The sequence below is a fragment of the Embiotoca jacksoni genome, unplaced genomic scaffold (genome assembly GCF_022577435.1).
Source record: "Embiotoca jacksoni isolate LCO1_2020_lvr unplaced genomic scaffold, fEmbJac1.0.p SCAF_9, whole genome shotgun sequence".
NCBI classification, from domain to species: Eukaryota; Metazoa; Chordata; class Actinopteri; family Embiotocidae; genus Embiotoca; species Embiotoca jacksoni.
The window spans coordinates 6738684-6761911 of NW_027185447.1; the positions used below are offsets into that span (position 1 = coordinate 6738684).

The window sequence follows — 23228 nt, forward strand, 5'->3', positions numbered from 1 at the left end:
AGTTCAATGTTTAGAGCAATGACCTCTCATCTTTTTTATGATGCAGAATTCATAGTTAAATAAAACACTTAAAGCTGCCCAGTCCCCAAGGCAGAGAAGCAACCACAAACCATAATGTTTCCACCACCACCCTTCACAGTTGGTGAGGCTCTTCTCCTTTTATTCTGCACCAAACATATCCTCTGTCCAAACAACTCTATATTTGATCTATCTGTCCACAGAACATTAAAACCAAAAGGCCTGTTCTTCACTATTGGCAAACTGTATTGCTCTATTTTGATTTTGGACAACCAAGGCTTTGTCCTGATCTGGAACCTCTGATTCAAATGTTATGGATTTGAAAGTATGATAAATGAAAGACTGTACTGGATTTTTCCATGTGGCTAATCTGTTTTTATTTTATTTGAATTAGCTATAAAAACGAATGCAAAATGTCAGTTTTATATATCTTTTATTGAAGTGTATCAACCTTATCTGTAGGAACTTTTTAAAGAGCATCCTTTTCTTCTTCATACTGAATAAGTCAACATTTCTATAGCACATATTGTTCTTATTTTTCTGCATGACTGTATTTTGCACCCACAAAGGCAGTGCGATGTCTGGTACTGGCAATCTTTCACTGCATGTAAAGAAGAAGAAGAGATCAACATTCTTAGCATTTATACAATATCAACACAGTATCTTTCAGTTTTGGTAACTGTGAAACATCTTCGACTTGTTGGGTCATAAACACCAGAGTTATTGGTGAAAATACCTGTTTTCTCTCCGCTCACATCAAAAGTCACCGTGTCTTCCCCATCCCACTCTTAATTCACGTGAAGTATTGGTACATTGTCAGACAAAGGCTCCCTGTTATCCGGCCTGCACAGATGGGTTGCCGACGCCGAATTTTCTTGAAAAGACAAAAGAGGACTCTAACCGTAAAAGCAAAAATTGAAAAGCTCCTCCCCCCAAAAATGATCGTCTCCATCATCCATGTATCCCAGCGGGGCGGTGAGGGGCGCGTGCAGCAAGTGTGCCTATCAATTTCAGGGCAGGGTTTGTCTTTGTTGAAGCAAGATCGTGTCGACATGATGCTTACCTTCACATTTGGACTCTTTAGCACTATTCATTTACTTTGTTTTATTTAAATTGTAGAAACACTCCATATCTGTATGGATAAATCGCCAATTTATGTAGCCTATATTCTAGTTGTCTAAATGTTATCCCATTTAAGAATGAATAAATCAAACTGTACAAATAGAGCGAGGAAAATAATTCAAACTATAGAAACTATAGAAAACAAAAGTATCGTTACAAAATTGACTGCAAATTTTGTATTAGAGTCTGCACTCTGTTTCCTAGTTTGCCTTTAAAAAGTTGTGCTCATAAGTGCAATTTTATTGTTTTGTATTTGTTGCAATGGTGGTTTATGTGTTCCTATTTTGGGAAATTTCAATATGTCAAAAATAAAACTGCACGATTTCCCAATGTTTTCTTCCCAGTGTGAACCATGATACTGCTCCTTCAAAAATATTTTTTTTTGACGGAGTAATGCAATATGCTCTCTCAGACAAACATCTTTCATCTCCGTCAACAGATTGAGCTTTGTGTTTCGTCATCACCATGTAGTACTGATAAACAAGCATTTCATGATAGCTTGGACGCTGAAATATGCTGGAGTCAAGCTAAACGAGACAATTGAAGCTCTAAGTACAACAGGGGGTGGGTGAGTGGTTTGTTTCAGTTGGACACAAACATGGACCCATTAGAAGCATGCAGATGGGATACCCACGCCAAAAATGCGTAGAGATCATGTGTCGTGCGTGTTAAGTTTATGGAAAACGTGCATGAGTATATGCAACAGTATATATGTGTGTGTGTGTGTGTGTGTGTGTGTGTGTGTGTGTGTGTGTGTGTGCGCGCGCGCGCGCGCGCGCATGGATAAGAGATGGATAGATCCAAGGTCGGACCGGGAGAGTGGCTCCTTAGGATGCTGGTGCGGTGCAGGAAGTGTGTGTCGGGGGTGGGGTCAGAAAGGGATGTTAGGGGGGTGGGTGGGGTTGGGAGCTCTGTAACAGACAGCCATCTGTTCCCCGTGGCGCGTGCTGCGCGCGTGGTTCCCCTGAGTGCAGTGGCATGTGATGGGTTGTCCTGTCTCCTCAGTTTTTATTTAAAATCAGAAAAATCTCAAAGCTAAGATTCAAAGTTTGCTTCACACTTGGCAGGGTGCAATGTTTCGTTATTAAATACAAATTAAAGTCAAATTCCGAGTAAACAGTCTAAACATTTAAAACGCCCAATAAGTTAAAACCCAGGGTCATTTTATATTTCGCGGTGGCTATTGTGATGGAAGAACATGCATCCTCACCACCCACCCTCTGTTTTCTAACCCCCACCTCCCTTCATGATGCGTTAGCAGCAGTGGGATACACCATCCAGGTAGAGACTCCCCCCGGGCAGAAACGGCATAAAATCGTCATATGCAAAACTATTGTTGTCAAAATCTAAGAGCAGATGTTATTTGAAAGTAGCGTGGCTTGGGTATGTGATTGGAGTAGGAGTCTGTATCTCTGTGGACACTTTTCCATACACGCAAGCCTGACCCCTATGCTAGCAATGTATGTATTGCATCCTGTGGTTCTAAGTGTGCGTTTTAGATACACAGCATTATATACAGGATATATATATTAAAAAAGACTGGGGCAAACCACGCAAACAATAAATTACAGTCGAAAGTCAGTGAGGATGAGCAGTTCAAAAGGCAAAACAATCTTAATAATAGACGATGCAAACTGAAAATTTGTTGTCGTGAAGAAAATATTACTTTTAAAATGTAGCTTGTTATATTTTAATAGTTAAATCACAGAATAAATGAATGATATATGGCATACATTTTGTTTGCAGACACCTCTAAGCTGTGCGTAATTACGCACCAGTAACGAAGTATGCATTTTATACTAAACAAAACCACAACACATTAATGAAACAACGACGCCAATTGTGTACTACTAAATACGATGTAAATTAAAGAGTTTACGAAATTGGTCTTTGGGCACTGAGCATTCGATGCGTCCAAACTTTAAGCCTCTTTACGCATACAAATCTGACGCAGATTTTATTTGATTTGGTCTATGGATCATAACGCAGACACGCACTGCAGTAACGCTTGGATTACAGAAGAAGACAGATGGTTATCTTTCTAAATGTGATGCTTTTGTGTTGTTTTCATCTAAGACGGGGACAGTCCAAATCGTTTTGTGTCGGCTTGGGGGCGTACCCGTGACACACGAGAACCGACGCCACTGACCTGGATATATACCGCAGCTCTTGGCCGTTGGAGACACATCTTCGCCGATCTCGTTCTTGAACACTTCTCTGTCAGTAAGACGAACCTGAAAATATCTCCAAACATGACTTGTGAATCTCTCCCGTCTTTTTCTCCAAGGCTAACTGTTGCCAAAAGAAAAGAGGCTCTTGAGCTCAGAAAGGTAAGCGAAGTGACTGCATTTTGCTTTGTTATCTTTGTTTCACAGAATGAAATGAATGAATACTAAATGTTATCTGTTTTTTTCAGACTATGAAACCGCTGATGGAGAAAAGAAGGCGCGCTCGTATAAACGACAGCCTGAACCACTTGAAGAACCTCATCCTTCCCCTCACAGGCAGAGATGCAAGTTACTTCAATACACATTTTCTATATATGCACTTTGCATATGTAGCCTAGACTACTAAAGCCAAGACAATGTTTAGGCTCATAGGTTTAACATGTGCTTTTTAAAATAATTTTCTCCAGAAAACTCGCTTCTCCAAGCTTGAAAAAGCAGACATCCTGGAAATGACTGTGAGGTTCCTCAGTGACATTCCCCTTGTAAACACCAAAAGTGAGTATGGTTCTTCTTCTTTAACACTTTTGCTGATAAATTTAGAAACAATGGACTCGTATCGTGTTTATTCAACAAAACTAACATTTCATTGCTCTTTCAGATTCCGCAGACAGTTACAGAGATGGCTACAAAGCTTGTCTCCAGCGCGTCACCGCTCTGCTTCCCAAAACGAGCTTGGATCAAGACGCGTGCCAGCGGGTCAACGACTTCGTCCAGCAGTCCATGTCCACCACCGTCACTCCAACCTGCTTGAACTGCTGCGCCCAGAGCTCCAGGACTTTCCCTCAGATCCAACAGAGACTCCTGAGCCTCAAATCCAGCTTCAACTCCAGACTGGAGTCCCGCAGCAGCAGCGCAGTGGCTCCCAGCCGAGCGCAGTCAGGCGTGCAGCCTGTCAGCGCTGCGATGTGGAGACCTTGGTAGACGTTAAAAGTTGCCGCATCTCCCAAAAGCTGTGAAAAGAGTGTAAAGTGTTTGATATGTAGGAAACATGTTGAGATAGAGTCACTTGTAAATACGCAGTGATTGACCGTTTCGTTTCCGTTGATGAAAAGCCAGAATTCATCGTTAAATCGTTTCGGTTGAGTATTATATACTCGGTTTTTGCGCACGAGTCTGTTGTCCTGTATAAGTTGACACGTTTAGACAGTCGTATTTAAAAAAAATAAATCTGCATGTATGTATAACGTTGTTTAATATTTAGTCCTCTTTGCGGACTAAGTGAAGATGAGGGCCATTGAAACAGCCCTGTAAGACCCAAGGGGTCATTGTATGTATGAATTTGCACAATAGACATCAGTGTCCTGAGTCTGTGCAGATGAACGTTGTAGACATAAAATGTCTCAGGAAGTATCTCTTATGGGATGTGTTTTATTTTTGCTATTTACTGCAAATACTGTATATATGTTTTACACAAATAAAACTGCGATGTCGTGGTTAGATCTGTTGTTTGGTCCATTTGTTTCCATTGATGTCATAGGCATTATTCACACACAAGGGTAAACTGTGATTTAGCCTATATCAAAACAAACAATTGAAATATACAACTGGAAACTACTAGTCTTAACTGAACCACTGAAACGTGGTGCAGCGAACATGATGTGGTATATCTATGTGGAAATTTCTCACTGTTGAATGAACAAAGGCCTTTGCGACACATCTGTCAGTAGTTGAACAGACTAAAAGCCGTTGGTCGGTGAGACACTTGGATGGATGTTGCGGTCAAACGCGCCCACATCAGGCATCTTGAAATACTGCTCCTCTGTCCTTTGAGGAAATGCGGTCTCTGCTGCCCTCCTCTGACGGTGATGGGTATCGACATGGTTATGGTTTCTATTTCTGTTACACAAACATGTCTTTGTCATTCAGCTTTTTGACTGGGCTACATGTCAGCTTAACTATTTCTTGTACGCTTATAAGCTTTTCCTTATTTAAGAATAAAAGTAACTAATTACATTTAGGCCTCCTCAAGTCCTGCTTTATTGTAGGTAGCCTATTTGTATTTTTGCATGGGTAATTCATTTTGATGCTTATTTATTATTTTACCCCACTAGATTATTTGACAGCTTGACAAACTTTTAAGATACAAATTTGACGTAAAAGATTATATATATATATAAAAAGTAAACACAAAGCCTTGTTAAAATTAAAACCAGTGGTTTCCATTTTGGCTCTGGACATTTTAGAATAAACCGTATGTAGTTGGAGGCACATTTTAGACAGCTCCACCAAACAATAGCCTCTCACATGGTTTTATTTCAGTAAATGTTCACATGACCCAATATCTTAACAAAAATAGAAGAAGAAAAAGTCCAAAACTGAAAATAGATTTGTTTCTCTTCTTTCCTCTCCCAGAGATCATCTGACCTGCATATAAAACTTCAAAGTTCAAAGTAGCTCTACCTGCAGCAGCTACCCACAGTAGCATGCTGTTTTAAACACATTAATGTTTTATTATTCATATCCTTGTATGTTAGAAATAACTCATCTAAAAAACACAAAAAAATTGCCTATCGGTTTCAGTCAGAGGAACCAAACCAGTATCTTTACTTTAATTGGCTACTTTACATTTTGCTTCACTACTTTTAAGTAGGATTTTCAATGCATTACTTATAATGGAGTACAGTGGGTACGGAAAGTATTCAGACCCCTTTACATTTTTCACTCTTTGTTTCATTGCAGCCATTTGCTAAAATCAAAAAAGTTCATTTTATTTCTCATTAATGTACACTCAGCACCCCATCTTGACAGAAAAAAACAGAAATGTAGAAATTTGTTCAAATTTATTAAAAAAGAAAAACTGAAATATCACATGGTCATAAGTATTCAGACCCTTTGCTGTGACACTCATATTTAACTCACATGCTGTCCATTTCTTCTGATCCTCCTTGAGATGGTTCTACTCCTTCATTGGAGTCCAGCTGTGTTTAATTAAACTGATTGGACTTGATTAGGAAAGGCACACACCTGTCTATATAAGACCTTACAGCTCACAGTGCATGTCAGAGCAAATGAGAATCATGAGGTCGAAGGAACTGTCCAAGGAGCTCAGAGACAGAATTGTGGCAAGGCACAGATCTGGCCAAGGTTACAAAATAATTTATGCAGCACTCAAGGTTCTTAAGAGCACAGTGGCCTCCATAATCCTTAAATGGAAGAAGTTCGGGATGACCAGAACTCTTCCTAGATCTGGCCGTCCAGCCAAACTGAGCAATCGTGGGAGAAGAGCCTTGGTGAGAGAGGTGAAGAAGAACCCAAAGATCACTGTGGCTGAGCTCCAGAGATGCAGTAGGGAGATGGGAGAAAGTTCCACAAAGTCAACTATCACTGCAGCCCTCCACCAGTCGGGGCTTTACGGCAGAGTGGCCCGACGGAAGCCTCTCCTCAGTGCAAGACATATGAAAGCCCGCATAGAGTTTGCCAAAAAACACATGAAGGACTCCCAGACTATGAGAAATAAGATTCTCTGGTCTGATGAGACCAAGATTAAACTTTTTGGCGTTAATTCTAAGCGGTATGTGTGGAGAAAACCAGGCACTGCTCATCACCTGCCCAATACAATCCCAACAGTGAAACATGGTGGTGGCAGCATCATGCTATGGGGGTGTTTTTCAGCTGCAGGGACAGGACGACTGGTTGCAATTGAAGGAAAGATGAATGTGGCCAAGTACAGAGATATCCTGGAAGAAAACCTCTTCCAGAGTGCTCTGGACCTCAGACTGGGCCGAAGGTTCACCTTCCAACAAGACAATGACCCTAAGCACACAGCTAAAATAACAAAGGAGCGGCTTCGGAACAACTCTGTGACCATTCTTGACTGGCCCAGCCAGAGCCCTGACCTAAACCCAATTGAGCATCTCTGGAGAGACCTGAAAATGGCTGTCCACCAACGTTCACCATCCAACCTGACGGAACTGGAGAGGATCTGCAAGGAAGAATGGCAGAGGATCCCCAAATCCAGGTGTGAAAAGCTTGTTGCATCATTCCCAAGAAGACTCATGGCTGTACTAGCTCAAAAGGGTGCTTCTACTCAATACTGAGCAAAGGGTCTGAATACTTATGACCATGTGATATTTCAATTTTTCTTTTTTAATAAATTTGCACAAATTTCTACATTTCTGTTTTTTTCTGTCAAGATGGGGTGCTGAGTGTACATTAATGAGAAATAAAATGAACTTTTTTGATTTTAGCAAATGGCGGCAATGAAACAAAGAGTGAAAAATTTAAAGGGGTCTGAATACTTTCCGTACCCACTGTAAAACCCCGTTTCCAAAAAAAGCTGTGACGCTGTGTGAAATGTAAATAAAAACCCATATTTAATTGAAAATAGACCAAAGACAACATATCAAATGTTGAAACTGAAACATTTTGTTGTTTTATGAAAAATATACGCTGATTTTGAATTTGATGCCAGCAGCACATCTCAAAAAACCCTGGGACAGGGTCATGTTTACCACTGTGTTGCATCACCTCTTCTTTTTACAACACTCTGTAAACATTTGGGAACCGAGGGGACAAGTTGCTGGTGTTTTGAAACTGAAATGTCCCATTCTTGCTGCACCAAAATCTGTATATATCGTTCAGCATTTATGGTTCATTCCGAGACGTGCAAGCTACCCGTGCCATATACACTAATGTATCCCTTTACTGTCACAGTTGCTGGCTTTTCTCACGCTTTAGTGCTGATATCAAGCTGGGTGGTTCTTCTCGTCTTTTGCCTGAAGGATGCGGCGTCCATGATTTCCAAAAAGAATCTCAAATATTTATTTGTCAGACCACAAGACAGTTTTCCACTTCACCTCAGTGCATCTTAAATGAGCTGGTTTTCAGAAGTAGTTTTCAGCCTTGTCCCTTGTGTGCAGAGATTTCTCCGGATTCTCTGAATCTTTTTTATGATGCTATGTACCATACATGATGAAATCCCCAAATCTTTTGCACTTTTACATCAAAGAACATTATTTTTTACATTGTTACACTATTTTCCAACATTGGCTTTCACAGAGTGGTGAACCTCTTCCCATTTTCACTGCTGAGAGACTTTGCCTCTTTGGGATGCTTGTTTTACATCACATTACATTACATCACATTTATCTGACTCTTTTATCCAAAGCGACTTACAATAAGTGCATTTCAACTATGAGGGTACAAAACCCAGAACAACAGGAATCAAGAAAATACAATTTCTTCCAGAAAGCCAAACTACAAAGTTCTATCAGTAAGATGCATTTTCAGTGCTACTAAAGTTCTACTGTTCAAGGTAAAGTCTGAAGAGGTGTGTTTTTAGTTTGTGGTGGAAAATGTACAGAGTTTCTGCTGTCCTGGGGAGCTCATTTCACCATTTAGGAGTCAGGACAGCAAACAGTCGTGATTTTGTAGAGTGTTTAGCTCAGTGAGGAGCAACAAGCTGATTGGTAGAAGCGAGCGGAGGGAGCGGGCTGGGATGTAAGGTTGGACCACGTCCTGGATGTAGACTGGACCCGATCTGTTCGCAGCACGGTACGCAAGTACCAATGTCTTGAAACGGATGCGGGCAGCTACTGGTAACCAGTGAAGGGAGCGGAGGAGGAGGAGGAGGAGGAGCAGGAGGAGTAGTGGGAGAGAATTTAGGAGGTTAAAGACCAGTCGAGCTGCGGCGTTCTGGATGAGCTGCAGAGGTCAGATGGCGCTAACAAGTAGACCTGCCAGGAGGGAGTTACAGTAGTCCAGACGTGAGATGACCAGAGCCTGGACCAGAACCTGGACCAGAACCTGGATCAGAACCTGGACCAGAACCTGGATCAGAACCTGCGCCGCCTTCTGAGTGAGAAGTGGACGTATTCTCCTGATGTTGTGCAGCATGTATCTACAGGAACGTGTTGTTGCAGTGATGTTGGCAGTAAGAGAGAGTTGACTGTCGAGTGTCGCCGAGGTTCTTAGCAGTCAGGGTTGGGATAACAGAGTTGTCCAAGGTATTAGTCAGGTCGAAGGCGGGAGAGTCTTCCCCCGGAAGGAAGAGCAGTTCAGTCTTGTTGAGGTTGATTTTCAGGTTTTATACCCAATCATGTTACTGATCTCTTGCCAATTAATGCAGTTAGTTATGAGAGGTTACACCAGGTGTTATTTTAGCTTTACACAACTTCTACAGTCTTTTGTTGACCCTGTTCCAAATTTTTGAAATGTGTTGTTGGCATCAAATTCAAAATAAGCATACATTTTTCATAAAACAACATTTTTCAGTATCAACATTTGAAATGTTATGTTTGGTCTATTTTCAATTAAATATGGGTTGATGTGATTTGCAAATCATTGCATCTTGTTTTTATTTACATTTTACACGGCGTCCTAATTTATTTTTTTTTTTGGGAGGGGGGGGGGGTAAACGGGATTGTATATTTACAATTCTTTTATTGATAAGTAAACTGCCTGAAAACTTGTTTCACCACTGACAGTTCCCACGTGTCTGTGACGTCTCTACTTTTCCTCGAAATGAGTCATTTCCCACAGACACGGTGACCAGAGCAGCCCGCGCACCGTCTCACATCTCTCTCGCATCGCACGGGGATCTCCGCTGCAACACGACGCCAACAGCCGCCGACAGCTCCTCATCCGCACCGCCATGTCGGTGCCGCAGCCGCGCGAGGCAGCATCCTCCCTCCAGTTGTGCAGGTAGGACGGTTTTTTTTTGCGACACGTTATCGCATGTGGGACCGACATACACGTGTAAATAACGTAGTGATGACCGACAAACCACCAGAAAAAAAAAACAACAAAAAAAAAAAAAAACGCGGCTACCGGCGTCGTTGCTTCCCCATGTTGAAGAGAACCCATTAATCCGCTTCAGGTCCCGTTATAATGCTCGACACACGCACACTTTCTGCACACGCACGTCGTCTGTACTCTGCCCGGCGGTGGACGATGTTTAATGTGGGGCTGGTTTATGATGATTAAAACCGGGTGTTTGGATCGTCTTCATGTCCGAGGCGAAGACCGGGGGGGGGTGTCGCATATCGTGTGTGATGACCTCAGCTCGGTTCACACCGGTGGGACACGATTAAACGGCCAAGGACACACCAGGGTCGCCGTCGTTTTACCGCAACTCAAGTAAAAGTTGTATTTTACCGGACGGTCGTGGATGATTTGACTCCTATAAACAGTACTTCCGTACAGTGTAGCGTGTCGGCTCCTTGATCCCTTGTGTATTTTCCCAAAGATAATAGCGGAATAACAACGAAATCAAACAAGCCACATGTGCAGTATACAGCGGTGGTGACTACTGCTTACAGTTAAAAACTGTAAAAAATACCTTTACAATGAATATGCTTCGTTTCCCAGGAGCATGCGGGCTTGGCAGTATTTGTGCTCGCCTGTAGGGGGCGCCATATAGTTCAGCTACGGTTGAGCTGCTTACCCTTATTAGTTCAGGTGGAAATGACCGCCCATTGACGTATGACCATGTCAGAAATAAACATTTAAATTTGAACCAAAAAAACAAAAAAACAAATCAGTTTGCACCATATATTTAAATTATGCCAAAGTAAGAACATGAAAGAACTCTATAACCGAGCATGTCTTAAATATGTCCAGTTTGGTCAGTGAGCGACATTTATTTAAGGTCCTGTTTGTTTAGCTTCATATTGTGTCATTTTGACACACTATTGAAAGTTAAGTTTCAAAGAAAGAGGACACTTCAAAGTCTGATTTGAACCCAAATGACACATTCCCTTCATTTCACCTTTCTGAAGCTGCATCAGTGAAGTGAAACAATTTTCTAAACATATATTTTAGTGTTCAAGCTAACAAGGAACAGTGTGTGTTGTGGCTGTGATGCTACTTCACTCTTAAGAGGTTTGAGACATCACATACTCCATCTCTCAATCCGGCAACCTGCTTTGTTTATTCCCCCCTCCCCCCCCAGGCTGTCTCTTGGCTGCTTGCGTCACAGTCATATATCTTTAAGCCGCTATAGGATTTACAATTTAGACTTTCTATCCCCGAATGGCAAGAGGAGGATTTCAGTTCTTTTGTCATTTAAATGGACTCTTACTGGCACAATAACATCCTGTGTGAATATGCCCGTTAGTGTGCAAACACACAGTAATGCTGCCTTTAGGATGGAGGTGTGAATATGTTTTACAAATGCCTGTTGTGTCTGGTGATGTACAGTCGCCCGGCTAAAGTACATTTCAGTCCTTTTTGTGATTCAACATCCTCCCCACAGCAGCGAGTGCTTTTCTGTGTTCTTACTGACAGTGTTTGTAACAGAAATGACACCAAGATATGATTTTCTGAAGCTAATTCTGAAGCTGTTTTTGTCACTATTCTTCTCAACACAGGCAAAGGTTAAGTGTTTGTTTCAGCAGGCAGTGAGAAGATTTTGATTCTGGTCAATGCTGTTCATAGCAGTACTATGTCTTTTCAGTTAGTTGTAACCTGTATTTTAATACAATTGAAACAAACTGTTCTCATATTGTTTCCTGTAGGTACAGAGGAAGTTAGAAATAAATCCAGTGGTAATTCTCCTCTTATTACATTTATTCACAGGGTATACAGGCTGTAGTCCACACCAGTCATCTTATCAATTTTCAACCAATAAAAAAAATTGTTTGATAAATATTTTCCATTAACCCCTTATTACATTATTTCCATACTTTCACATAGTGTTGTGTATATGCACACACACACACACACACACACACACACACACACACACACACACACACACACACACACACACACACACACACACACACACACTCACTATGTAATGCACTGTTTTGGAAATTTATTTCAAAGAACAACAATTTACTGAAAAACTAATTGGGGCTCGTACTGTTTAAAGCACAATAATTATTATTCTGCAACACCTTGTGTCAACATTATTCATTACAGCAGATATATTACTGACTGAGATAGTTCCTGATCTGCCTCACTCAAATCTGGATTTTATTGGTCAAATGCTGTCTCATCAGAGGGTGTGCTGAGATCCAGTTTGACCAGTCGTGACTTATAAGGCGGGGTCAGCGTCAACAATGCATGATATCACACATACTAGCAACGTCAGAGCCCAAAACCACAGAAGTTATGAATATATAAGTCATACAGAAGGGAAGGTTGGAGATTAAGACTGAGTTGGGCAGTGTGTAAAGATGCGTTGTTTTAGGCCTCGGATTAGCAAGCCAGCAGATGAGGTGGATAAATCAGCAGTGGTGGTGGAGAAACGGCAACCTACTCAAAGTCAACAAGTCAGCAATGATGTCAGAGAAGAAGCTGGAGCTAAGCAGGGCTCCAAACCTCAACTGATCAGGTACTTTATCTCTGATACACACACAACTAAGGGCCGAACCCCAAGCCCCTAAACCTAACAAAAACCTAGACCTAATTCTAACCTTAACCCTTACATTTGCTCTTAAAGTTGTGGGGACCAGCCTAAAGGTCCACAATCTATTTACAATCTATTATAAGTTGTTTATAATAAGTGTACTTCATCTATGTAAACAAAAATATTAAGAGTGTCCTGTCAGTATGTACTACAGTCACTAAGCGTGTCATAAAAGTGAAGGTTTCACAACAGTAGTATTTCAGTAGTACAGTACTGTTGAATTTGAATGCATAACAATGAGTACAGTTAGCCATTTTCCAGTTACTGTATGTTATTCATCAGTACCAAGTGTCTTTCACTGCTGTTGCTCTGTTCTTGATGCCGGTGGACATGTTGCAATCAATTCCCCACACTTCCAGAGGAAAGTTTTTGTTTAGAGGACGTTAAATGCACTCTTTTATTATTGTGAGCACAAACATGACTGCTGCACAGTTCTATGGAAAGTAAACAGTCCCCTTCCAGGGAAGTACAGGATTACTAATGATGTCAACAATTTTGTGCTTTTTATTACACAAACGACTTGAAGTCTTAACCATCTGAATAACAGGATTAGTCACATCTAAGTGCAACGGTGCATATTTGTGTGGTTTGACATGTGCGTGTTTATGGCCTCTGGGAATCTGAGATTGTCACTGGTGGAACTAGTTTTAACTCATACACTGAAGAATGAGAGCCAGCTGATGCATAGTGATAATGATACTGTCAATGATAATGATACTGCCTGTAGATAATAATTCTGTTCGTAGACATGTAGACATGGAGATGTGCCTGATGAGCCAATTATGAGTGACCATCTTGAAGCACATCAACATATATGCTCCTGAATACTTCCTCTGGCCTTTTGTCAACAAATAGCTCAGATTGTTTGATGATACATTGCAGATAGGGTTCCAACTAACTACTTTTTATACTTGCTTCATGTAAATATTAGCTGAAATAAATTCAATAAATCTAGATATGTCCGGAGATTGAAATGTGCGTCGTAAATGCTCAGTGACTTGAATTAAAAAACACATTACCAACCGTTTGCACAGTTAGTTTTTCTGACCTCCAAGACAAGACAAGACTGAACTCAAGTTTTTGGCATTTAAAAAAATTAGTATCAAAGCACCACATGTTGTTAGAGTAAGAAGGAAGCTGCATTCATGTCTTGGCAATGCCTCTTATGCCTCAGGGAACTCTAAAAACAGAACATGTGATTATAATACAATAAGCTAACAACGCCTAATCCTGCCATCAGATCCACATTCATGCTGAAGTATTCTCTCTGTTAGGATAATGCGGCCAGACGACGCCAACATTGTGGGCAACGTCCACGGCGGCATCATCCTCAAGATGGTGGAGGAAGCTGGATGCATCGTCGGTACGCGACACTGCAACACACAGAACGGGGTGAGAGACAAAAAACAAACAAACAATTTTAAAAGGTTTAAAAGGATTTGTTTCTTTTCAAAACACAGCTGGTCCAGCAATACAAAATGGATTAAAGTTAAGAAGGTCATATTAATAATATTAAAACTATGACAAATTTGCTCGGTCCATCTTGTTTACTGAAAATATAACGCTTCATCAAAATGTCTTATTTTCAAACTGCATGACTTCATGACTTCATTAATTAGTTTATGTACACCATTGCCTCACTGAGATTAGTTTCCCTCCTCACTTTTCACCTGGTGAACTTTAGCCTGCTTTCAACTCATCTTCATTCTTATCATATTGTCCCAGTGATCTCTATTTCACTGCTCAGATAAAGGACACTAAAATAAAAGCATTCATGAATGGAACATTTTCATAGACATCCACTTCATAAACACAAATCAAACTTTTTAAACTTTTAAAAATAAAAAAATACTTCCAGGTGTGTATCCTTAAAATAATCTTAAAGCCAAATTCAGTTCTAATTATTTATGCAGTGGTTATGTCATGGTATATGTTGTTAAATGTTTTAATCATTGGCACGGTCACTGATTTTTTTTCACAACTCTATTACACTAAAAAATTAAAATAATTTAATTGAGCAGAATTTTATCCTGGTGTCTGTGATTGGTTGATTTTGAAGAATTAGAAATTTCCAACAGCTCACAATGAAGCATCTATTTCACTTGAGTAGTTATTACATAAAGTTAGTCCACATATCTTTATTTAGCAGGACAATGTAGAATTACAGAAGGAACTACTTTTTATAATTAACTGCATTGTTTCCTCACAGTAGTGTATTACTGAAGTGTTGTCATACTAAGAACCAAGTTTATTCTGTCTATTCTTATCTTTTTACCCTGATTGCAAAAGTTTACATGTTTTAAGAGCATAACAGATTTATCTTTTACAGACATCATGGTACTTTTAAACGAGTCAAAAGACTGTCGCCTCGTTGGGGAACTGGAGACATTATGGTCAAATGTTTGTGAAAAAGATTCCATCTGTTCTGTTTCTTCCTCTGGCTTTGCACTTCTGAATATTTTAAAACAATTGAAGTATATCATTTATGGAAATTGCTAATCCGATGAGTCTTCTTAAAAAACATCTTCCATAAACTAAGCCCACAGTCTTCCCCTTACATTGCCTGGCACTGATGTTGTTGATTTTTTTTCTCCTGTCAGTAATTAAATATTGTAAAGTGAGTTTAAATCATTAAACTCGGTTGAATTGAACAGGTTAGAAACATTTTCCAATTGTAGTAAATACATTTGGAGATTATTTATATATTTTGCAGTAAAGCACAAACTGACCAACGGATACGCTAGTAGTGAAATAACAGGATAAATCAATACGAGTGACCAACTTTTCCAGCTGATTTTCTTTCAGAGCAAAGTTACCAGATGCTTACCAGTGCTGTTGCAGTCAAGTAACTGTTTATTTCATAGCATATTTAAAAAAACAACAACTTAGATGTTGTAAATGCATGTATAGTACGTTTGCATGAGTTTTAGGCTTGCTGTTTTTCTTCCGTAGGACCGCTGTTTGGCAGCTCTGGTTCGGGTGGAGAGGACAGAGTTCCTGTCTCCCATGTTCATCGGCGAGGTCGCCCACGTCACCGCTGAGATCATGTACACCTCCAAGCACTCACTGGAAGTTCAGGTCAAAGTCATGGCGGAGAACATCCTCACAGGTGACTCATTCTGACACCGACATTTACTCGTAGCAACACATGCCATGTTCAGGCCGTCATCAAACTGTTCCGTAATTTACATTGAAATTTGATTCAAAGCAAATGATTGAAATTTGGCCATTAATTACAGAAGTAATATTCATAATGCTGTTTCACCTCTGGTTCAATATGATAAATTTAATGGTGATGATTGAGTTTTATATCCTCAATGATTTTGTTTAACCCTGCTTCCTCACCTGTACAGCAGTGTTCATCTTTAGCCTTATTCTTACCTGCATCACTACAGATGACAAAAAGAATGATAAGCATTTAAGTGCAAAGGTATTCAAGGACAGATAAACAGACAGACACACATTTGGCAACATAGTATGACCGCAAAGTGTGTGATACACCCACCAGTCCACTAGAGGGCAGTGTGACAGTTTCACAGCTTGCTGTGCTATAGGACAACAACAACAACGGGAAAAGCCCTTCGTTAGGGTTAGGATAAACAACACACAAAACAAAAAACACACATTCACTTTGTCCTCTCCTGGATTAAAATCCTGGTCTCCTGCATGGCAGTCTGTGATTTACACCCTCCGACACCCCTCCAGCCTCCTTATATAAGAACTTCACAGCTTTTATACTTCGTCAAAAAAAACATCTTAATTATCAGAGCAGTTGAAAGGTCAAATAATCAACTACTTGTTTCAGTTCTCATAATTTTTTCTTCAATCATCGCTCTCTTTCTCACACTGATATTAGTATGCAATTGATGTCTCTCTTTTTCTTAACATGTGACACAGAAGGGAGAAAAGCTGAGTTAATGTGTTGTCTTTAAGAAACAAACAGATAAACACGCGGTGTAAATTTCAGCTGCATCCATAGTGCAAGAAGTGCATGGATGAAATGCATGTGTGAGTATGGACGGCTGTAAACCGTTGATCACACGTTTAAACCTGTGAATGTCTGAAACAAAGTCACCTGGTCTCTTAAACTCCACTGCTGTGTCCTCAAGCTGCAGTCTGAATTGCACCTGTGCTTAAACCTAAACCCCACTGATAAGACACTTAGACATCACTCTTATGCCACTTACAGACGTGGGGGTTAGTCAGCATCTGCAAGCCCTTTGCCACTAGCCCCTTACCTTTGCTCAATATTAAGATGCTCCCCCTCCAGCTGCACCAAACATCATCACTTACATTAGTCCTTTATCTACTATGTGTGTACAGAAGCAACTCCGATCAAGCAAAATGCTGGATGCTTTCATAGCCTCTTGCCAGACGAATTTTATTAAATGCTGCGTGCTTTTATTAAACTATATTACATTTATTAGCTGTTTCAGCTGCAAGCTGTCTCTTTTTCTCCCTGTAATGCACAAAATTTAAATCAGAGAATGTTCTGAATTTGGAATTGGCCATGTGGGTTGAAAAATGTATTTTCTTAAAGCTTCCAGGTAATCATTAATGTAGTTTTGTTACTAACTGTATATGAGTATATATATATGCAGCCGATATTTTATTTTACATTATGCACTATCCTGCTGCCAATTGTTCGTGGTCAGTTGTTTTCATTTAGAAAGTTCTCATTTTATCTAAATGATGTGATTGTTTGCTTTTTGACCAGAAGAGGGCAGCACACAATAAGCAAAGAGAGGAATAGAGAGTAAGAGCCATGTTTGTTTCTGGAGTATTTGCCAACCAATGTAATCTGTAATTCTTGTTTATTATTAAGATGTACACATAAAAGCACACATGTTTGTATAGAGGCTTACACACACACTTCTCAGAGTCCCTCGAGTAAAGATGCAGGAAGGCCACATTGGACCGACCTAGTCTTATATCTGAACCTTTAAATGCCAGTGGAACCAGTGATGCACACTGTCTGTAGCAAACAAATGTCACGTGCTGACTCTGCTGTAACTGCTTGAATTCATAAAAAAAAAGTGGGCTATGTCAACACCTATTAATACAAGTAAAGGCTCACTTACAATGTATCATTGACCTGCAAGTTATAGATGAGTTTGAGCAACATAGGTGCAGTTTTTTGACACAAAAAAGCGAATCTTGTCAGTCCGTGTTCTTATTTTTTAAATGAATTACTTGGTAGAAAGTATATGGCATTAAAGTAACCTGTCCATCTTCTGCTGCATGAAATTAAAGATTAAGGATCAGAGAACGAGGCAGACTGAGGGAGACAGGATGGGATTGAGACAGAAAGACAGATTAAAGGAGAGAAGCAGATAGACGTATAGATTGGCTACGAGATAGCAAAGAGACAGAAAGAGGAAAAAAAGAGTGACAGTAGGAAAGAGATAGAAAGAAGGATGATGGGAAGGAGGCGTGAGAAACAAAAGAAGTATCCCCTAGACAGCCGTTTCCCTAGCAACAGGCTTATACTGGTTGGTTGGCTGGTTGCTGGGCTGGAAAAAGGTAGACGGAGGCGGAGGCAGAGATATGAGGTGACAGGTGGAAAGCAGGGTACATATATGCAGGCATCAGCATAGGCAGCCCAATACAGTACATGGCCTGTCAGGAAGGACCCTTGAAGAGGGGAGATCAGGGGTTCTTCTCAAGGATGTGTCCTCAGTAGGACGGGTCCTTCTAAGTCAGGTCCTTCAGAGGGAAGGCAAGACTCCTTCATAGCATTCAAAGTACAATTAATGGAACAGACTAGCATGTCTTCTTTTTCTTTGTCTTACATTTTTTTCTCTGCTTTCTTCTTCTTAGTTTGCCTTGTTAGGTTTTCATTACAGGATTTTAGATATGACAGTGTTTGAATGTACAGTATACGTAGATCTGTTTGTTTAAATGTAATTTAAGATGGCGACTTCTTCAATAATTTTATTTTATGAATGTAAAATTTGGCTGATCAGCAAATTGATGATATATCGTGAAATTGCCGGATAAATTATGATTGTTGAAAATTAATAATAATTCATATTCTTTAAGTAAAATTATCTCACCAAAGTACATTTTAAGATTCAATTAAAAATCAGCCCAAAACATTGTCTCTCTAAACCTAGAAAGTTTTAGTGTTTCTACCATATAATTACGAAAAGAGCATTTGTATTCTGTGTAAGGAATATATTTACAAATAATGAAATTTATCAGATAGAATCTACGTATATTTTACATACAGGTTTTTTGATTTTCTTAGTCAACATGTATTTGAAGGGACAGATAGAGAGTCCAAGATATACATCACTGAAAAGGTCCTACCCTCATACACGCGGATAGGATGCTTTAAAGACAGGGAGGATACATTTGATGCAGCCTGTCTGAACAAAGGACTGTGACCTTGGTAGAATTTCAAAGGGTCCTAGATGTTGGAACAGCCCTTTGCAGGCTGTTTGATGACGTAGTGTCCTAGAAATGCAGCCTACAAAGGACGCATCCTTGAGATTTAGACACAACCCAGGAAGAGAGTGCATGGACTGAATACGGTCAAGTCAGCGTTTGGCTTAATGCACATTACATGATTTACTGTGTGATTCCGTGCAATTACAACAATGTTGTGGTAGCATTTTTAATTAAATGAAATCCAGGTTTTATTTTTGTACTCTGTATTTGTTCATATATTAGGCAAAAACAATGATTAAATGATACCCTTGCCAAGAAATCCTGATGCATTGTTATAAATATCAAATATTTGTACTTACAGAAGCAGAAAATCCAAAGTTTTAGTGTCAGAAACTTACACAATGCACAAACTGGTAGTTCCACTAACTATCATTTTTTCCACCATTTCCAGGTCTGTTCGTAGTGCATAACTGTGATTGTATAAACAAAGAAGAAATAGAGTAAATAGTTCTGAAGTTTGAAGTGTAGGTTCAGTGTCAGAGCAGCGTGGGTGTAGAGGAGCGTAGCTGTAGCTCGTGTTGAGAGCGGGCTTGGAGTTGAGTTCCTCTGGGACATCTAACCAAACACAACATCTGTAGTGGGATCTCGCCACATTATAGCCCAAATTATGCAAACGGACACTATGATGACACTGACTCATATTTATCAGCAACATGTGTCAGTCTAGCAAAAAGAAAAGCGCAAAAAATATAAACCATCTCAACTGGAACTGAAATGAAATACAAGTAAATTTGCAGCTTGCTGGTATATTAGGTCATATCTATGGGAAGTGGGTCACATGCGGTACTGAATGATGGCGTCGACACAGCTGCTATCCATATAAACCTATGCATGTGTGTTTTAATGGGCCTATTTATATCCAAACCTCAGTAGAATAAACTCAGTTGTTGGACTCATGTTTTGGTTTGTGTACATGTTTAGGTTTCCTAAATGTGAAAAAAGGCGAAGTTGGATGTGTGCTTCGGTTTGTGCTTTGCATAATTTTGCGAAATGTGTGTTTGCACGTGTATTTCATATATGCATGTGTGCGTATATGTGTGTGTTTTTATCAGTGTTTGGCCCTTTAAAAGGTTCCTGCGGGGCCGAGGGGGAAGAGAAGATAACGGGAGCAGACATTATTTGCTTCTGTCATGTCGGCTTAGCATCAGGCCCCACACACTGTGGCCCAGTCAGACACGGACGCCAAGTGTATGTACCTGCACACATGCTCCGACACGACGCGCGCACGTACCCAGCGCACACACACACGGTTGTGTAGGGACGACCTGTGTACGCATACAGAGCCTGATATGCTGACACATTCAACACAAAAAAAGTCACACACCTACACATTCTCACACCCACACAGATGCACACTGAATACACACACATACTTCCTCTCTTAGTAGAAGTCTCATACCAAGGCAGGGCGGCCACGGGTGTACACATTCCTGATCAGATCTTTTCCCAGGCAAAAGGTTGATGGATGGCTTAAACAGGAACACAGAAGAAGGAACTTTACTGTTTAGTGAATATGCAGTTTGTGTATTTTCATGTGCTGTTGTGTACATCAGAAAGTGTGTGTTTGTGCAGCCATGCATGTTTTTGTAGCTTTGCGCCCACTTAAACAGGCTTTCTACTTGTATATTACATTCTCCGCGCACGCAGCCTTGCATTTATGCATTTATGTTTATTTTGTGTGTGTGTGTGTGTGCTGGGGGAGGAGACAAGCATCCAGGTTCCACAGTCAGTCAGGCAGCATCTCGTCAGGCAGGCCTCAGTCACAGACCCCTAGGGTAAGGCTGCCTACTGTGGGCACGAGCCGTGATGATTGTCCCCGCTGGGGGGATTGCACATGCGTACTAACACACACAGTCAGACCTACACAGCAGACGCAGATTTATATATACCCGCGTATGAACACACAGGCTTGAAAATGCCCATACATACCTAGAAAACAGCACACAGTTGCACTCACCCTACACTTTACAGAACTGCATGTGCACCGACATACACACGCACAAACACATACATACAATCAGACGTTTGCACACACACAAAGGCCCAAAGATCTGCAGGTTATAACCATGCAGATTAAAAAAAAGAAAAGAAAAAAAAAAAGACATTCATATGAATACACATGTGTTTGTGCTCAGCCACACGTGGAGCAAACACACGTTCACAAAATTCCCACAGAGGTAGTGCTGCTCATATTGCATGCACACTCAGGCGCACATTTGCATAAACACAGCATACACAGATCGTGTCCCCTCAACACACACATACACATGCATAGACAGAGCGGAGAGCAATGCATTGTGGGATGAGGCTTAAAATACTGTAAGCATGACAGTTCTTGTCATGATCCCGGTAAGTCACACAACCGCACATTCTGAAAGAGTGAACATACACAGTTAAAATTCATTGTTTTAGGCCTATTAAGCTCTGCAGCTCATTGACAAAATGAACCATGCTTCTCTTTGTTATTGAATTCTTAGTCATTAGTCGTCATTAACAACCATAGAAGGTGAAATGAGATGTGTGATCCCATGTTTAAATTTGTGAATCTAAATTTAAACACAGAATGAAATATGTATAACTCATAAGACCTCCAGCAATAAAGTATGACGACATATCTAATGTTTGTAACAGGATGCTGCCAAGGAATAATGGTTAGTTAAGTACAACAAAGATTTGTTTATGTAGAGCCACTCTGGAGTCTGTCAACTGTGGAGCCGCTGTCTTCTAGCTGGATCTCTCAGAAAAAACAAAACAATACATAAATCTGAGTGTTGACAACTTAAATTATGCAGCCATGTTTAAATTGCGTAATGGATATTCCTTTTTTACTCAGATAGCTCAGTCCCCAAAACTGTACTGCTGCCATGATTTAATCTATTCCTATCAGGCTGTAACATCCCACAGTGGGACTGTAGTGTAGTTAAAAGTAATGGAGCCTTGGCACAGCACAATGGAAAATCTGTGGTTTTGATCATGTGGATCAAGCAAAAGCAAAGTGATCCTCTCTGCATTGTCTTGCAGGCTGGAACATGCTGTTCAGGAAGTAGAAAAGAAAAATAAGGTTTTTTTTTCTGCTCCAAGGAAGAATTAAGGGTAGTGAGTGAGAGACAAAGGGGAGAGCAGAGGGGTGAATGAGTAAAAGACAGCAATAAATCAAGTGAAACTGCTTGAGGTGAAAGAAAGGGATGAGGGCAAAGGGACAGAGAGGGAAAGCCAAAGGGAAGGAGGAAAGAGGAAGAAAGGAACAAGAAGATGAAAGATCAAAGGTTTAGAATTGTTCAGACTGGGATTCACAACTGTTCAGTCTTTGAGATCAGAAAACATGCATTCAGGAAATTAAAACAATTGCATGAAGTCATGATTGATGCCTTAAACTTAGATCAAAGGAGATTGGATGATGCATAAGTCTTGCTGGAGGGACGTTTCCCTCACTTAAGCACCCATGTGAATACTCCAATCAACCCCCAAATGGTCTCATTCAAAATGTAATATGACAGAGCATGGTGTTTGGGAATTCTGCTGCTTATCATGCTGTTAAGAAAAGGACAGACTGCCTGTGTGTGGAAGCCTGCTCAACAACAGCAGCTGGTTTGTTTGCTAGTTAGGGCCCGAGCGCCGATGGTGTGAAAGCCCTATTGTTATTCAACCGATTATTATTCTCGTTCCTTATTTTTCTCAGCAAAGAACTGCATTTTTGGAGGCTCATGAAACTCATGAAAGTTGGCAATCACGTCTCTCCCGGCAAAAATTTCATATTCTACTGGAGTCACGAGTAGGCGTGGCCAAACGGCTCGCTAGCGCCCCCTACACAGATGCCCCGGCAGCTACATTTACGTACATTCAGAAAAATTGGTGGACATGTGTATCACACCCAGACGTACAAAAAAGTTACATTGCACCATTACGTCAACTCGACAGGAAGTCCGCCATTTAGAATTTATTCGCCATTTTTGGCCATTAGCCCATGTTGTACGTTGTTGAACTCCTCCTAGAGATTTTGTCGGACCGACTTCAAATTGAGTCAGTTCACTCTTAACATGTTTGGGATGAAA

The 23228-nt window shown here is 40.4% G+C and overlaps 2 protein-coding genes across 5 annotated transcripts in view; both read left to right on the forward strand.

Annotated features, from left to right (window-relative positions):
* Positions 1 to 3392: 3392 nt before the first annotated feature.
* On the forward strand, positions 3393 to 4289 carry LOC138193335 (transcription factor HES-2-like). The gene is made up of 4 exons (XM_069141315.1): positions 3393 to 3470; positions 3557 to 3652; positions 3776 to 3863; positions 3967 to 4289. The coding sequence occupies exons 1-4, from the start codon at positions 3393 to 3395 to the stop codon at positions 4287 to 4289; spliced, it is 585 nt and encodes a 194-aa protein (XP_068997416.1).
* Positions 4290 to 9840: 5551 nt separating this feature from the next.
* acot7 (acyl-CoA thioesterase 7) overlaps positions 9841 to 23228 on the forward strand; it is a 55882-nt gene continuing 42494 nt past the window's right edge. For 2 of the 4 annotated variants that reach the window (XM_069141052.1, XM_069141054.1), the window contains exons 1-4: positions 9841 to 10010; positions 12505 to 12648; positions 13998 to 14115; positions 15676 to 15832. In XM_069141052.1, the coding sequence (XP_068997153.1) occupies positions 9961 to 10010; positions 12505 to 12648; positions 13998 to 14115; positions 15676 to 15832 (469 nt within the window). In that variant the 5' untranslated portion in view covers positions 9841 to 9960. The remainder of the gene's footprint in view (positions 10011 to 12504; positions 12649 to 13997; positions 14116 to 15675; positions 15833 to 23228) is intronic. The other 2 variants (XM_069141056.1, XM_069141055.1) reach the window with 2 other exon arrangements.

What these genes read in the sequence shown, in the direction of transcription:
- LOC138193335 (XM_069141315.1), top strand. Translation starts at nt 3,393, where the DNA reads ATGACTTGTGAATCTCTCCCGTCTTTTTCTCCAAGGCTAACTGTTGCC. An exon ending in TTCCCCTCACAGGCAGAGAT is followed by an intron (nt 3,653 to 3,775) that starts GCAAGTTACTTC and finishes AATTTTCTCCAG; the next exon opens with AAAACTCGCTTCTCCAAGCT. An exon ending in TCCCCTTGTAAACACCAAAA is followed by an intron (nt 3,864 to 3,966) that starts GTGAGTATGGTT and finishes TTGCTCTTTCAG; the next exon opens with ATTCCGCAGACAGTTACAGA.